This window comes from Brachypodium distachyon, chromosome 2, assembly GCF_000005505.3.
Source record: "Brachypodium distachyon strain Bd21 chromosome 2, Brachypodium_distachyon_v3.0, whole genome shotgun sequence".
In the NCBI taxonomy this organism is placed as follows: Eukaryota; Viridiplantae; Streptophyta; class Magnoliopsida; order Poales; family Poaceae; genus Brachypodium; species Brachypodium distachyon.
The window spans coordinates 11562821-11577573 of NC_016132.3; the positions used below are offsets into that span (position 1 = coordinate 11562821).

At 45.8% G+C, this 14753-nt stretch overlaps 2 protein-coding genes across 5 annotated transcripts; one reads left to right on the forward strand and one right to left on the reverse strand.

The window, feature by feature from the left end:
• Window positions 1-1971: 1971 nt before the first annotated feature.
• LOC100829083 (pentatricopeptide repeat-containing protein At2g33680) lies at window positions 1972-8563 on the reverse strand. Of its 4 annotated transcripts, XM_010232586.3 has the most exons (6): window positions 6191-8563; window positions 4120-4205; window positions 4035-4037; window positions 3327-3912; window positions 2598-2670; window positions 1972-2490 (listed from the first exon to the last, which is right to left on the reverse strand). In XM_010232586.3, exon 1 carries the CDS (start codon window positions 8411-8413, stop codon window positions 6209-6211), a length of 2205 nt encoding a protein of 734 aa, XP_010230888.1. In that variant the 5' UTR covers window positions 8414-8563; the 3' UTR covers window positions 1972-2490; window positions 2598-2670; window positions 3327-3912; window positions 4035-4037; window positions 4120-4205; window positions 6191-6208. The 4 variants fall into 4 exon arrangements, with proteins under 4 accessions (XP_010230888.1, XP_010230887.1, XP_024315944.1 ...); XM_010232585.3 differs by having other exon boundaries at window positions 4035-4205; XM_024460176.1 differs by having other exon boundaries at window positions 2598-2690; window positions 4035-4205.
• Window positions 8564-13575: 5012 nt separating this feature from the next.
• LOC104583075 lies at window positions 13576-14169 on the forward strand. The gene has a single exon (XM_014898520.1). The coding sequence runs from the start codon at window positions 13576-13578 to the stop codon at window positions 14167-14169; it is 594 nt and encodes a 197-aa protein (XP_014754006.1).
• The last annotated feature ends 584 nt before the right edge of the window (window positions 14170-14753 follow it).

Genomic DNA, 14753 nt, shown 5'->3' on the forward strand with positions numbered 1-14753 from the left:
ACATGTGTACTATATATGTGGCAGGAAAAGTTGATTCTACTCCCGAGCTTTTTGCTCCTTCTATCACAGCCGCTCATCAACTAACGTGCATGTGACGGGATTTCGGACGGAAAGTTAGCACTTTTCGTGCAGCATGGTTATTTCGATCGGATCGACATACTCGCAGTTGTTTCGATCGGATAGACGTACTCGCAGTTCTTCTCGCGGGCGGAAGACCTTGCTCTCATCTGGCAGTAGTTTAGTAGAGATGCAATCGGAAACATATACACTAAACCTATTTTTGTACTGTTTCCCGCTGCACGCGCCTTCAAAAACCTTGTCCGATCCGCATCCACTTTCGATCCATATAAACTATGCCATATCGATCAGCAGTACGTAAACAGTAGTCCACTGTTATTGAACAGCATCCTTGTGATTTGATAAGTTAGGCACGGTGTCCACGCGCGAATGTAACTCAACAGGTTGATGCAAAATAAAGCAAAACGTTGTATGTACTGCAGCTGTGAATCCGATAGAGAGAGAAAACACATATTTCTTCCGTCCCAAAATAAGTGATGTGTATTTGTATAAGAATTTATACAATTCCACGTCAGTTATTTTGGTGTGTGTATAAAGAGAGGGAGATATAAAAAACACATTCTTGAGAGAGAATTGATAATATATAGAGGGACAAAGTAAACACATATTCTTGAGATAGAATGTATATATATATCGACAGAGAAAAGTACCTATTCTTGAGAGATGGTGGATATTATGGAGAGAAAGTACATGTTCTGAAGAGAGAATATATATATATATATATATATATATATATGTATGTATATATATATATATAACATATATTTTGAGACAGTTGTACAGGCATGGACCACTGTTGTAATCTCTGGATGAAAACTTTACCGTGGGCACCACCAGTATGATCGTGAGATATATTTACTCACTCCGTCTCATATTAAGTGACGAAATATTACATGTATCAAAATGTTTTTTTATACAGGTGCATCCATAAAGAGGGCTATATTCTTGCAGCCAGCAGCAAATAGACCTACGAATGTCTGAATTGGTTTTAGATCATAGTGTGTCAGTGTTGTCGGCCCCAAAGTTTTCATAATGATTTCACTATTCAACGACATGACCGCAACAGTGTTACGCATCTTTTTTTCCATCACCAAATAGTACACCTATGTTGGACTAGGTAGCCAGTAGCCCAGTACTAACGGCTCTCGGCAACGTCTCCGTTTGCTGCAGCCATACTAGCTGCATGATGCCATCGCTATGAAAGATCGGACGGCGCTTGACGTGTTCGTGGACGGCTTGGATAGGTGGAGTAAAAAGCTCGAGACCAAAAAATCCACTCTCGTGGGTGGCACCTTCTCACGCAAATATGAATGTACTACAGGAAAAGTCGCCTGAAATTTCACGGATTTCAATCTTTTTTTACTAGTCTTCGGATTAGCAATTTTGCATCCCGACTGCCACTTATTTTCTCTTAACGTGGTGGATTGGCGGATCTACGATTTTACCACTCCGGGTGCCCACCTTATATATACACATTGTGTTGTGCAAATATCAAGGATAACAAACATAAGTTAAATTATGCCCTAATTTTACCACTGGGGGTGCCGCGCCACCTTATACACATAGATTAGTTCAATATTTTTGAATGCAAGAAATCATTACTGAAATGCCCTACTTTTTTGACAGCAGAAAAAGAAAATTGGCCTAGTGAATAAAACAAAAGGGATGTTTCCACATAAGCACCGAGTTATTGGATCCTAAAAACTCACCCTGTATCAGTTTGCTCGAACATCAAATAGGGTCAGCCACAGCAGCAAACCTTGATAATCGACCTTTCACATAGATTATTTATTCGGTGGCAAGCAGGGATAGCAATCTGAAAACTTGAAATATAAATGGTCAAAAATAACTAAAAAATTATAATCTCTAGAGAACCATTTCATCTAAATGGACTTCAGCACAAATGTTTTCAATAATGTAAACCATCTCACTGAATTCTCAGCCCACTACGACGACCATTTGACCATTTTTTTATTGTTTTTGCGAGTAGAACGAACTTCGAATCTCACAACCAAGCAAGGTGAATACAGGCACAACCTGGTCCACGATGACATGAAACATAACTCCTAAAGCAATCTCCTCCACAACCTTGCAGAAGAAGAAAGTCCTAAATCATGGCCTGGCATACGTGTATCTAGCCAGCAAGGCGGTCTATTTCAGTAACACTATGTACATGAATGGAGTGACAAACATGATCTAGCCAACAATACCAGACCATTTGCAAATCAAAGCATACCAGCATGCCAGCAAAGAAACACATTCAGAAATAAAGGCTGAAAATAAACACAGCATAGCCAATCAATCACTTTGTTTTTCTAGTAGAATATCTTGCCTGCAACCTTGACTTTTTAAGCTGGGCAGACTGTGCGGCAGGCCTGGGGCAATGTATTAGATGCCAATGCTTCTACATACCTGTGCATGGTGGATGAAGAAGAAACTTCAATTGGAATAAAAAATAACTAAGTCACTGGATCAATCAAGAAGTAAACATGGAGAGATTTAGAGACTAAGGAACTAACATATTTGTATGAGAACATGACCATGGGATCCAGCAACTGTCCGTCCTTCATGGTATCAATGTGTACACGGGTTCTGCCATAACGCCCAGGCATCTTTAGTAACCGGGGCCAAGTTGAAATGGAAAATGGAAAATAGAACATGTGACATTTTTTAATAAACTATCATACTACGAAGAATATCACAACTGAATGAAAAAATAGCAGTTACCATGAAGTTCTAAAGAACACGGTTTTGAGCACTTTATTTTTATAATATGGCATATATTTCTAAAGAACACGGATTTGAGCACTTTATTTTTAAAACATGGCATATACATCTAAAGAACATGGATTTGCATTCAGTTCAAAGCTATGAAGCATATCACAACTGAATGCAAAAATAGGAGTAACCATGAAGTTCTAAAGAACACGGAATGTTTGAGCACTTTATCATGGCATATATTTCTAAAGAACACGGATTTTAGCACTTTATATGTATAACATGGCATGTACATCTGAAGAACATGGATTTAAATTCAGTTCGAAGATGGCATATACAACACAAATTTTGCATTCAGTTCAAAGATGGTATATACTTCTAAAAGACATGGATTTCCCTTGCGCTAAGGAGTATTTGCTATACTGGCTTTGTCAATGCTAATTGCTAACCCCACCCATGCTAGTGTGAGTGTTGTCCAAAAAGACGTACGATCATCTCCGTGTCAAGGAGCAGATCAGGGAAAGAATTACCAGATCAATGCTTGTCTGCAACAATGCACACATGAGCTGCCAAACTGAGCTTCCCTCGGCTACAAACCCAGAGAATTCATTTCTCCACACTGACTAATACACACTGGCTTTGTCAATGCTAGTTGCTAACCTGACCCATGCTAGTGTGAGTGTCAACCAAAATGATTCAATGCCACCATATTGGTTATGTGCCATATGTTCCTCAGCTGTGAGTTGTGACAGGCAGATGATGTGTTAACTGAACAGAAAACACGAGTTTGCCAGAAAGAAGACAAAATTGCCTTTTATGTGTGGATGATGTGGTATGTCGACTATCACTTGCGCCTGGCACACGCATATCAGTAATCTGCAGTTTGCTGTTTCCATGTTTTTTCTGGTGTTTGAAACGCCCTTCTTCAGCATTTGGATGCTACGGAATTAACATGCAGTCTCTCGTCATGTTTTGTACTGCAGATCTTCAGCATGCGGCCATAGGAAATTATAATGCACATATCAACTTGCTTTGAGAACCATGGTCTATAAGGAATCTCCAGTCTTCAACTAGCTTCCAACTCATGCATTACATTCTTGGAAGTATGCATATTTCCTGGTATGATTAATCAAAAAATCACCATCATTCATCAGTCATGTACTCATGTTCAGCACACCAAACATCACGTACTTGAACCAATACATTTGTCAATGGATTAAGATGTAATGAAGATATACCTTCTGAGAAAAGCATAAAATTGTCATGAGCACTCTGATGTAAGATAACAGCTAACCAATCAATTATGCTTTGCTAAGTTCTTACACTGGGACATGCCACAATCTCAGTATCTCATCTAACATGTAGATATGGCTGTTAACCGTGTTCATATATTTTCGCTGATTCTACGCCTACATAATAAGTTATTGACACATGAGTATGTATGTAAGTGTACCATGATAAGAAAAAATGTCTTAAATAATAACATTAAGGCCCTGTTTGGAACAGAGGAACTCAAAACATAGGAATAGGAAAAAACACGGGGATAGGAAAGGAATGCATGTGCAAAACAGAGGAATCAGAAACACAGGAAAGTTTTGCAAAAACCTGTTTGGAACACAGGAAACTGAAAACACAGTAATGTTTCTACATAAAGATAAAATAAGGTTAAATTCATTTCATTTTCCCTATATTAGATAATGATTGGATCTGCATAGAAAACTTGTAATGAAAATTTGGAACACATGAAAAAATATATTGAGATGATTGACATGTACTATTAAGAATCGCAATCATATTTTATTAATTAGCACATCTTCAACTAGTCTCTCCTGTTTCTTCCCCTCCCTCTCTTCCTGTCTCCTCTCAGTACGGGCTGGTTCTGTATGTCAGAAGCCCACAACGCAGCTGCAGGCTGCAGCCTCGGTCTTACACGCTCGAGTGAAAAAAAGAGATGCTAGTGGATGTTTATATTCCTGTGCAATTCCTGTGAAAGCAAAGGAAATGGATTCCTATCCTCATACCTATTCCTACAATCCAAACGGCCCAAATGGTTCAATTCCATAGGAATCACACATCCTACATTTTTCCTGTGAAAATACTGCAATCCAAACGGGGCCTAAGCATCTGGTGCAAACAATGCCAAAACAGATAGAAGCTTGTAATGAGAGTAGCAAAATCCCAAAACTTCTTGGTCACCTTATCACTGGGTCAATCAAATTATCTTTATATGCCATTGGGGAAATTATCACTTAAATACCACGTATTGTTATTTTCGCGGTTACGCTAGTATATAAAATGATTAAACTTGGTAAATTAATAAGCTAAGAAGAAAGTAAATTGCATTATGCAAAGAGACTGCCTATATCAGATTTTTGCACTCAATAGCCAGTGTTGCCATGTGAAGATAGAGAACATTGCTTATTTTTCTAAACAAGATAAGAATAGGTAAACACATCATTAGTTGGTCATTTTGCTAAGGTTTTGGCATGTTTCCTAATTACTCCTACCATAATACCCATGCATTGCTACGGAGTAAAAAATACATTATCTATATGTTTAAAGACAATGTTGTACTACCATCTATTAACTTTGATTGTACATCTATACCTGTTCTCATCTCAATGATTTATGCCAAATCAACAAGTGATGCAGTTTGAAGGTGACGGACCACCGCCACCAATTGAGTCTTTTATATAACTAAGTATATAAAATTATTAACCTTTTTATAAATTAATAAGCTAAGATGAAGTACATTACATTGTGCAAAGAGAGTACCTATATCAAATTTTGCACTCAATAGCCAGTGTTGCCATGTGAACATAGAGAAAATTTCTTATTTTCTCAACAAGATAAGAATAGGTAAACATATAATTAGTTGGTCATTTTGCAAAGGTTTTGGCATGTTTCAGAGTGACTCCTAGATCTTAGACCGTTCAAATACAGAAGGTAAATGATGTCTCAGCGATCCATCTTTGAAGTAAGTATTACTTTTACCTCCATTTTGTGTTGTTCTATTTGACTTAAGTAAACATTTCCTTAAGATAAAATAAACAAAACATTAAAAAACTAACTGGAAAATTGGGTTGCAGAAGTAATCGTGAACTCCAGAAAGAGGTATTAAACATAGTGTCAGGGCAAACAATAATTTTACTGGACAAACAATATTAACTACCACTCCTGCAATTCCACACAACAGGAGGATTTTATTCATAGAACTGGAAGGATTTCTAAGGGCACTAACACTGAGTTGTATAAGCTAATGAATGCCCACTAAAGTCTCATTTAATAATGATGCATAGAAACGGTGAATTTCTTTTAACGTAAATACAGCCATAACATTTTACAGCACAGGTTAAGTTTCTTGAATTCTAGTAGAAACAACCAGCCAACTTACTGTTCTTGTCACGAGAAGTCAGCTATAAATTGCTGATATCAATTGTAATTGGTCTTCTTGATGAGATTCTCCTAATGCGTCCGGTACATCCCGTGAATATTTAGATGCTGGATTGTACCCTTCATCCTTCATGTGTTTACCTAGCCTTCTCAACTCGGTATTTATAATTTCGGCATCAGGATGCTGCTGCTCCCCAACAACAAACACATGAACTCGGCTGTTAAGCTCAACCCAACTGCATCCTGGATCTTTGCTAACTCCAACAAGTTTCATCAAATATCTCACCCGCTCAACGTCATTCCATTTCCTCTGTGCAGCATAGATGTTTGACAACAATATATATGCTGCGGAGTCCCCAGTACCTAAATCCATCAGCTTTTCACCTGCATATGCTCCAACATCAAAATCCCGTAAGCTTCGACATGCTCCCAGTACTATACGCCACAAGCATGTTCCATGGTCGATAGTGATTGACTCTATGAAATCTTTTGCTTCACTTAGCATCCCTGCACGGCTAAGAATATCCACCATGCAAGCGTAATGATCGAGCCTAGGAGTTAAACCATAGTCTTTGATCATTGACCTGAAGTAAGTCCATCCTCTGTCAACTAGGCCCATGTGACTACAAGCACATAATACATTAATGAACGTTACAGGATCAGGAGCAGTGCCCTCTAGCTTCATCTCCTCAAAGAGATTGATTGCGTCGTTTCCACGCCCATTTTGAGAAAACCCAGAAATAATCGAGTTCCATGCAATAACATCCCTATGAGGCATCCTTCTGAATACAACCATGCCATCTTCGAGGTTTCCACATTTTGAATACATTGTAGACAAGGCACTTCCAACAGAAGCCCCCAAACCAAACCCGAACTTCAGGATTTGAGTGTGCAATTGCTTCCCTGGCTCCAATGCTGCAAGGCCAGCACATGCTCTAAGAAGACTAGTTATTGTCAAGGTATTAGGAAATACGCCCTCCTTATCCATCCTGGCATACAACATCAAGGCTTGCTCGAATTCCCCATTCTGCACATGCCCAGTAACCATTGCCGTCCAAAGGACAATGTCAAGCTCAGAAAACTGATTAAAACATTCTTTTGCATCACCAATACAGCCGCATTTGGCATACATGTCCACCAGTGCGCTCTTCACATAAACCTGTACCTCAAAACCAAGCTTCACCATCAAACCATGTGCCTGTTTCCCCTCCATCAATGTTCCCACATCACTACACGCGTTGAGAACCCCAACCAAAGTGAATTCAGTTGGTGGGAACCCTGCAGCATGCATCTGTGAGAACATCCTAACTGCACTTTCTGCATTCCCATTCTGTGAATACCCAGTAATCATTGCAGACCAAGTGATGGAGTTCCTCTCCTTAGACGACTCAAACACATGGAATGCTGCATCCATACACCCGGCCTTCGCATACATTGTGACAAGTGAGTTCTCAACTGACACAAACCCCACCATCCCATCCTTCACAACCAGCCCATGCACCTGGACCCCCATCGGCAAGCCAAGTGGCACACTAATCGCACTAAGAACCGCTGTGGCCACAAACTCATTTTTGTGCAACGGGCACTCGCCAAGCATCTGCCGGAAGAGCTCAAAGGCCTCCTGAGAGCACTTTCTAGCAGCATACCCCGCCACCATGGCGGCCCAGGACACCTCGTTTCGGTGCGGCATTTCGTCAAACACAAGCTGGGCGTCGGGAATGAGACCCAGCTTGCAGTACATGTTGAGCAGCGCGGTGGATACGAACACATTGGAGCTGGCGGACGGGAGCTTGCAAGCGAGAGCATGGACCACGGCTCCGGCGGACGCGGAGTGCGCACGGGCGGCGGCCGTGAAGGCGGCGGCGAAAGAGTGCGGAGACGGGAGGATGGTGGAGGATGAGAGCATGGAACGGAAGTGGGAGAGCGCGGCGAGGGGCCGGTGGTGGGAGAGCGGGTTGAGGAGAGAGTTCCAGGAGGCAACGTCACGGGCGGCGGCAGGGATGTCTGCGAACACGGCGAAGGCCGCGGGCAGGAAGAGGCGTGGGAAGGAGGAGTAGAAAGTGATGAGCGAGTTGGAGACGGGCGCGTGGGAGGACGAACCGGACTTGAGCGCCCAAGCGTGGAGGGCCTCGCCGTCGCGGGGGCGGGAGGCGCGGCGGAGGTGCTCGATGAACTGCGTGTGGGATACCTGGCCCGTGAAAGCCAAGGGCGGCGCCCTTGCCATTGAATCGGGGTGGAGGCACTACCGCACTAGCAAGTAGCAACCGATCATCATCATCATAACTAAAACGAGTTTTCCGTCGACCAAACTTGCAGCGCCGCCCCCTTGGTTCGTCGTGACATTGGCGAAGGGAGCAGATGATTCAATTATCGGTTGATCCGGTAGGAGTATTAAATTTGAATTTCCAAAATAACTTATATTTTGTACCGTAAATTTCACTCCCTCGTCAGCTGACATGAATTTGTATAGCATGGACGAAGTACTCCCTCCGATCCGAAAAGAAATGCGTGTAACATTTCACGCGATGTTCCGAAAAGGAATGCGCGCTCCTCTTTTCTCCTCCCACCTGACCAAAGAGCCCCTACTTTCCATCCACTCAACTGTCCACCTGTCTGATCACTTTATTGTTTTCTTGTTTTACTCTGCATGCAAATTCTTCTCCCTTTTCTCTTCTCCTACCGAATACTACTCCTCCTCCTGCTCCTCCTCCACTGGACCTTGCTGCCTCCGCCTCCAACTCCAAGAGAAGAACACCAAGACGAGATGAAATCAAAAGGAAAAATCGAGATGTTTGATGAGAAATCGAAGAGAGCTTGTCTTCCGTCCGTGGAGGACGAGTCAGCTCCGCTTGCCGTTGACTTTGACATGCCTGGCGACCACTCCGACGACGAGACCGACGATGGTGAATACCAGGATCTTTCAATTTGGGGGGAGAGCCAAGAAGATGGCTTCGACGAACTCTACGTCTGCAGCGAGGAAGAAGACACGGAAGAAGAGAAGCGCGTGGGCGGAGGGCGACGCGTCCGTCACAGCGAGCACTGAGACCCGCGTGGCAGCCACCGCGACGAGCCCGGCAGGCTCGGTGAGGGCGCACGCGGGCTCGTCCACAGCGGCATGCACGACTTGCCGGACGACGAGCCGGTGGACGACGGCGTGCGCGGGGTCGGCCACGACACGAGCATGGGCGGCACGCACGGGCGTGGCCACGGCTCTCGCAGACTCAGCAGCGTGCTCTCCATCGGCCGCGAGAAAGAAGGCGACCAGCACAGCGAGGGCCGTGCGTGCGGTCTCAACGACGGCGTGTGCGGACTCGGCGGGGACATGCACGGCGGCACGGCGTGTGGACTTGGACACACGTGCGGCAAGCTCGGCCACGGCCACGGCCGCGGCGTGCACGGTAGGTCGTGCAACTCCCAGCTTGGCGAGCGCAGCGCATCCAGTGCGTGCCCGTGGACTCAAGCGACGATGACGGAGCTCGCCATCTCTGCTGTGTGCGTGGGTGCGGAGGCGATGGTGGTGGCATGCTTAGAGACAGAGCTTGCAGCCGCGGTGACATGGGCCAAGTAAAATTTTCCATTTGCCAAGTAAAATTTCTGGGTTCCCTTTGTGCGATAGAACCATTTCTATCAATATAAATGGTGTTGTACACGTCCAGAAATTTAGGCTCATGAGGTAAGCTCTGTGGGCGTGCTCCTCGTCTGCATGGCCATCATGGTGGGTGTGCTCGTCGTCTGCATGGCCATGGTCGTTGGCGTCGCCGTGATCTCCTCCGTGCTCGTCGTCTGCATGGCCATGGTCCTCGGCGTCGCCGTGATCTCTGGCATGCTGGTTGTCTGCATGGTGGCCATGGTCGTCGGCGTCGCCGTGATCTCCGGTGCGCTGCTCGTCGGCGTGGCCGTATTCGCTCGCGTGCACCTCTTCGGCGTGTACCAGGACTTCATTGGCTGGTACACCGCGTCCGCGACTAGCAGTGAGTCCCAGCCGGGTGCGTCCCCGCCCGCGGCGATCGGGCATGAAGCCGCGGCCGGCAAGCACGAGCCGCGCGCTGCCGCTGCCAGCGCGTTCCAGCGTGCCCGAGCTTGAGCCAGGCGATAAGCTTCTGCTGCCGTTGAGCCCGAGCCGTGCGCCATGAATTCCGTTGCCGCGTCCAGAACGAGGCTCGCCGAGGTGCTGCTCCGCTTGATGATCGCCACCGCGTCCAGCATGCTCGAGCCGTCCGTCGCCACGCCCAGTGTGCTCCAGCCGTGGGCTGCCACGGCCGGCGACGTCGTCCACTCCATTCCCACGGCCGGCGAGTCCGAGTCCGTCGCCGCGTCCGGCGAGCTCGAGCGGTGGGCTACCGCGGCCGGCGACGCCGAGAACTCCATTCCTGCGGCCGGCGAGCTCGAGCGGTGGGCTGCCGCGGCCGGCGACACTGAGAACTTCATTCCCGTGTCCGGCAAGCTCGATCCGTGGGCTGCTGCGGCCGGCGGCATCGTCCTCTCCTTCTCGTTCTTCATCAGTATCCCACTTCAAATCATAACTCAAATCCTCAACTTCACCCTCATACTCTTCTACCCCATCCCAGTTGATCGGTTGGTTAAGATCCAAGTCGGTCATGAAGGAAAGCAGAGAAGAAAACAGAGCGGTGAGCAGAATTGGATTTTCAGCTCATGCTAGCGCATGGAAGATGGAGCAAAGGATGAGCAGAATGGAAGATGGAAGATGGAGCGTAGGACATGACCAGTTTTCAAATTTCAATTTCGTTGGCGATACTAATCAGTCTACTGCCAAAAATTCGTTCCCTCCAAAAATTTTCTTGCTGGTCGTCCGTCCAATGAGCAAACAGTTCTGTCCAGACCGCATGCAAGGAGGTGGAAGATGAGCGGACGTGGGCAAGCAACAAGCAGCGTAGTGGTGGGCCCAATGCAAATTGTTCCGAATTGTTTGCATGCGAGGAGCTGACTGTGATAGCGACAGCAGCCCACAGCCAGAGGAGATTGCGTACGCACTCTGCGTCCAAAATGAGATAACTTTGCATTGCATTGGTTTGGCTGCAAGAGGTTATGCGCCCTCCTTTTTGGAATGGAGGGAGCATTAAATATCCGTTTTCACGGTTGTGTTCGTCTCGACTCTCGATGAGTGTTTCAAAATATACCACGTATTATTATGTTTTGATGATTGTTTTTACACCAGCCGTTATCAAGTTATACTATCCTCATGGATACCATGTTAGTTGTGAACGTTTATCATATAACATCGGTCAATTTATAATATAGGCTTACCAAGTAAAACATGTACTCACTCCGTCCGAAAATAAGTGACGTGTATTTGCATAGATTCTTATGCTAAGTGATGTGGATTTGTATAGATTCTTATGCTAAGTGACGTTAATTTGGATAAATTTTTATGCAAATCCACGTCACTTATTTTCGGACGGAGGAGTATTCACATATTGCAATGTTATGCAAGTTCAGAGAGTTATAAGTATTAAAATGTTTGAACAAGTAAAAAAATTTCATCAAATAATAATATTTCAAGTATTTTATATACAAAGGTATATGTTGATGCTCGGCAAACATAAACAAGTGAGTATACCCTGACAACCATGAGGTCACAATTTGATATCTTCTCCTCTGACTTGCCTTCCAAGATATATGTTGGATTTCGGAATGGCCAGTGAGACATGAGGTTGCACCCTTTGTGGTCAATAAGAGGAGACCATGGGTCACCTCATGTGGTATGAGAGCATCTCCAATGGGCTACCCCAAAGCTATCCCAAATGTCCTATTTGGGACAAAAGGACATATTGGCCCAAAAATCACATCCCAATGGGCTCCCCCAAACAGACATAGTGGCCTTTTTGTCCGGACAGATCCCCCAAACTTGCCCCAAATTTGGGGGCGAAATGGGATGTCCTTTTGTCCTCTGTTCGGGCCTGGCCCACGGACTTTTCTTTCTCGCACCAGCTTCTTTTCCTCCCGAACGGGATTTCCTTCGTTGCCCAGTCCCCCGTCGCCTTCCCCCGTTCGTTCTTCCCCAACCCCGAGCTCCCCCATGGACGGGAAGCGGAGGCCGAATCCCGCCGTCCCCCGTCGCCTCCCCGCACCCGAGCCGCCCTGGACAACACACCGAGGCCGTCCGCTGTGTCCCGTCGGGGCCCTTCACCTACCGGCGCCCTAGCTGCCATGGACGGCGCACCGAGAAACTCCGCACCTGCTGCTGTCCACGTCGACGCCGCCGTCGCAAGGAAGATCCCCAACCCCGAGAGCTTGAAGCGCAAGGAGAGGTGCCACCGGGCCGCGGAGGCGAAGAAGTTGCAGGAGGATGCCGCTGCTCGAGCCCTTGCCGCCGCCAAGGAAGAAGATGCCATCGCTGCTGAGGCGGCGCATAACCAGTAGTTGGCCGCCCAATAGGCTCTCCTCCTGTACAATCGGCAGGCCGTGGCGGTGGCATTTGCCCAACAAGCGGCCGTGAGTCAATCTTCAGGGAACCGCCTTCCTCAGAGCATGTCGCCACCCGTGTCATCTCCGACATACGGCTCCGGGCCTGCAATGGGACCTCTCTCTCCATGCATCCAGTCCTCGGAGGTGGGCGACTCGGTGTCGTTTGCGGGTGCATCGTCGGCTCTCGACCTCAATGCCATGAACAGCCCCGGTGACTCGCCAATGATGCAATGGATGCCTCCATCCGCCCGCGATCTCCCTGATGGTCGGAATCTGTTCAGTTCTCCCTCCCCGACGGCCGTGTCACCGGATGCCCGGAATGTGTTCGATGAATTGCCACCGACAAATGAGGTACATCTTTCACTAATTCAATTTGTTGTCTTTTCAAACAAATTGATGGGGCTTGATCGATGCCATATTTTTGGATCACAATAGGCATACTATGATGATGAAGAATCATTGCAAGAGATGATACGACATGGTGGGCAGCAAGATGGTCGGAAGGAGGAAGACGAAGATGGTGGCCATAGTGGGCAGCAAGATGATGAGCTAGATGGAGAGGAAAATGGTGAGCAGGATGAAGAGTTTGATTATATGGAAAAGAGTACGTTCGAAAAAGAACTAGCTCAAGTAGCCTCAGAAACAGCAAGTCGCACCAAGAGGACCAAATCATACAAGGAGGATGAAGATAAGTTGTTGTGTGATGCATGGCTAACAATTGGACAAGACCCAATTGCCGGGGCCGAGCAAAAGGGCGGTGCATATTGGAAGCGCATACATGAGTACTTCCACAAGTACAAGAACCACATTCCGTACTCATTTGAAAGTGATCGCAATGAAAACTCTTTGACCCATCGGTGGCAACATATCCTAGCTGAATGCAACAAGTACACCGCTGTCTATGATAGTGTGAAGAACCGCCCTGTGAGTGGAGTTGGCATGGCTTAAGTGATCCAAGCAATGGATGCCTTCCGGGCTATGAACAATGGCAAGAAATTCAACTTACCTCATTGTTGGATCAAGCTTCACAAGGCTCCTAAATGGATTGATCTAGTTGCTTCTCTCAAAATCCAAGCCAAGAATGCTGCTCAAGGGAAGAAAAGAAGCAATGATGGGATACCAATTGATCTTGAAGCTGGTGAAATAAGTGGGGGTTTGGGGAAGCGTTCAGATCGACCCCGGGGAAAGAAGCTTTCGAAGGATGACTTGAAGCGTGAGGCCTCCACTATTGCCTTGCAAGAATCATTGAAAGAGATGATTTCTGCTAAAGAGGCCTCAAGTGGAAAGAGAGGGGAAATTCGAGAACTCAAGAAAGATGAGCACTTCAAAAGCTTCATGGACACGATTCAAGAGAAGTACCGTGGAGATGCAGCTGTTGCCACTGACCTGGCCGCCACTGCCAAGCTGGATGCAACTTCAAGAGCCAAAGAAGTGGAGCTCAAGATGTTGATGGAGGAGAACCGGATCATGAGCATGGATTTGAGCCCCTTGGATGATGTGGCGAGAGCTTGGTACATCGAGAAGAAGAAAGAGATCGCGGATCGACAAACTTGAAGCTACCCTGTTATGCATTTTCTTCTCATATTCTCATGTGAGAGTTGTCAGATTTAGAACCTATATATGCTGTGAAAGATGTCAGATTTTGAACCTATATATGCTGTGAGAGATGTCAGATTTTGAAACTATAAATGCGTGAGACATGCCAGATTTTGAACCTATATATATGCTGTGAGATATATCAGATTTTGAACCTATATATGCTGTGAAAGATGTCAGATTTTGAACCTATATATGCTGTGAGACATGCCAGATTTTGAACCTATATATAATTTTTGAGTGGTCTATGCTGCCCGCCAAGCATTTCTGGGAAAAAAAGAAGGTTCTTGTAAGCTGTAAGTTTTCATTTTTGTTGGAGCAAGGAAGCTAGCTGGATTTGCATTGTTCAGTTCGGTTCATATTCAGCAAGGAAGCTAGCTGGAGCTTCTTGTGTCTAGTGACGGACATATTTCGCATGTCAAATTTTGATTTATATATGGTCTGATTTTGAAGCTATACTAGAATCCCAGTTCAGTTCAGATTCTGCAATAGCCTTGTTGTTCAGCTATACTTTTTCTTGAGCTTTTGTTGAGCTATACTAG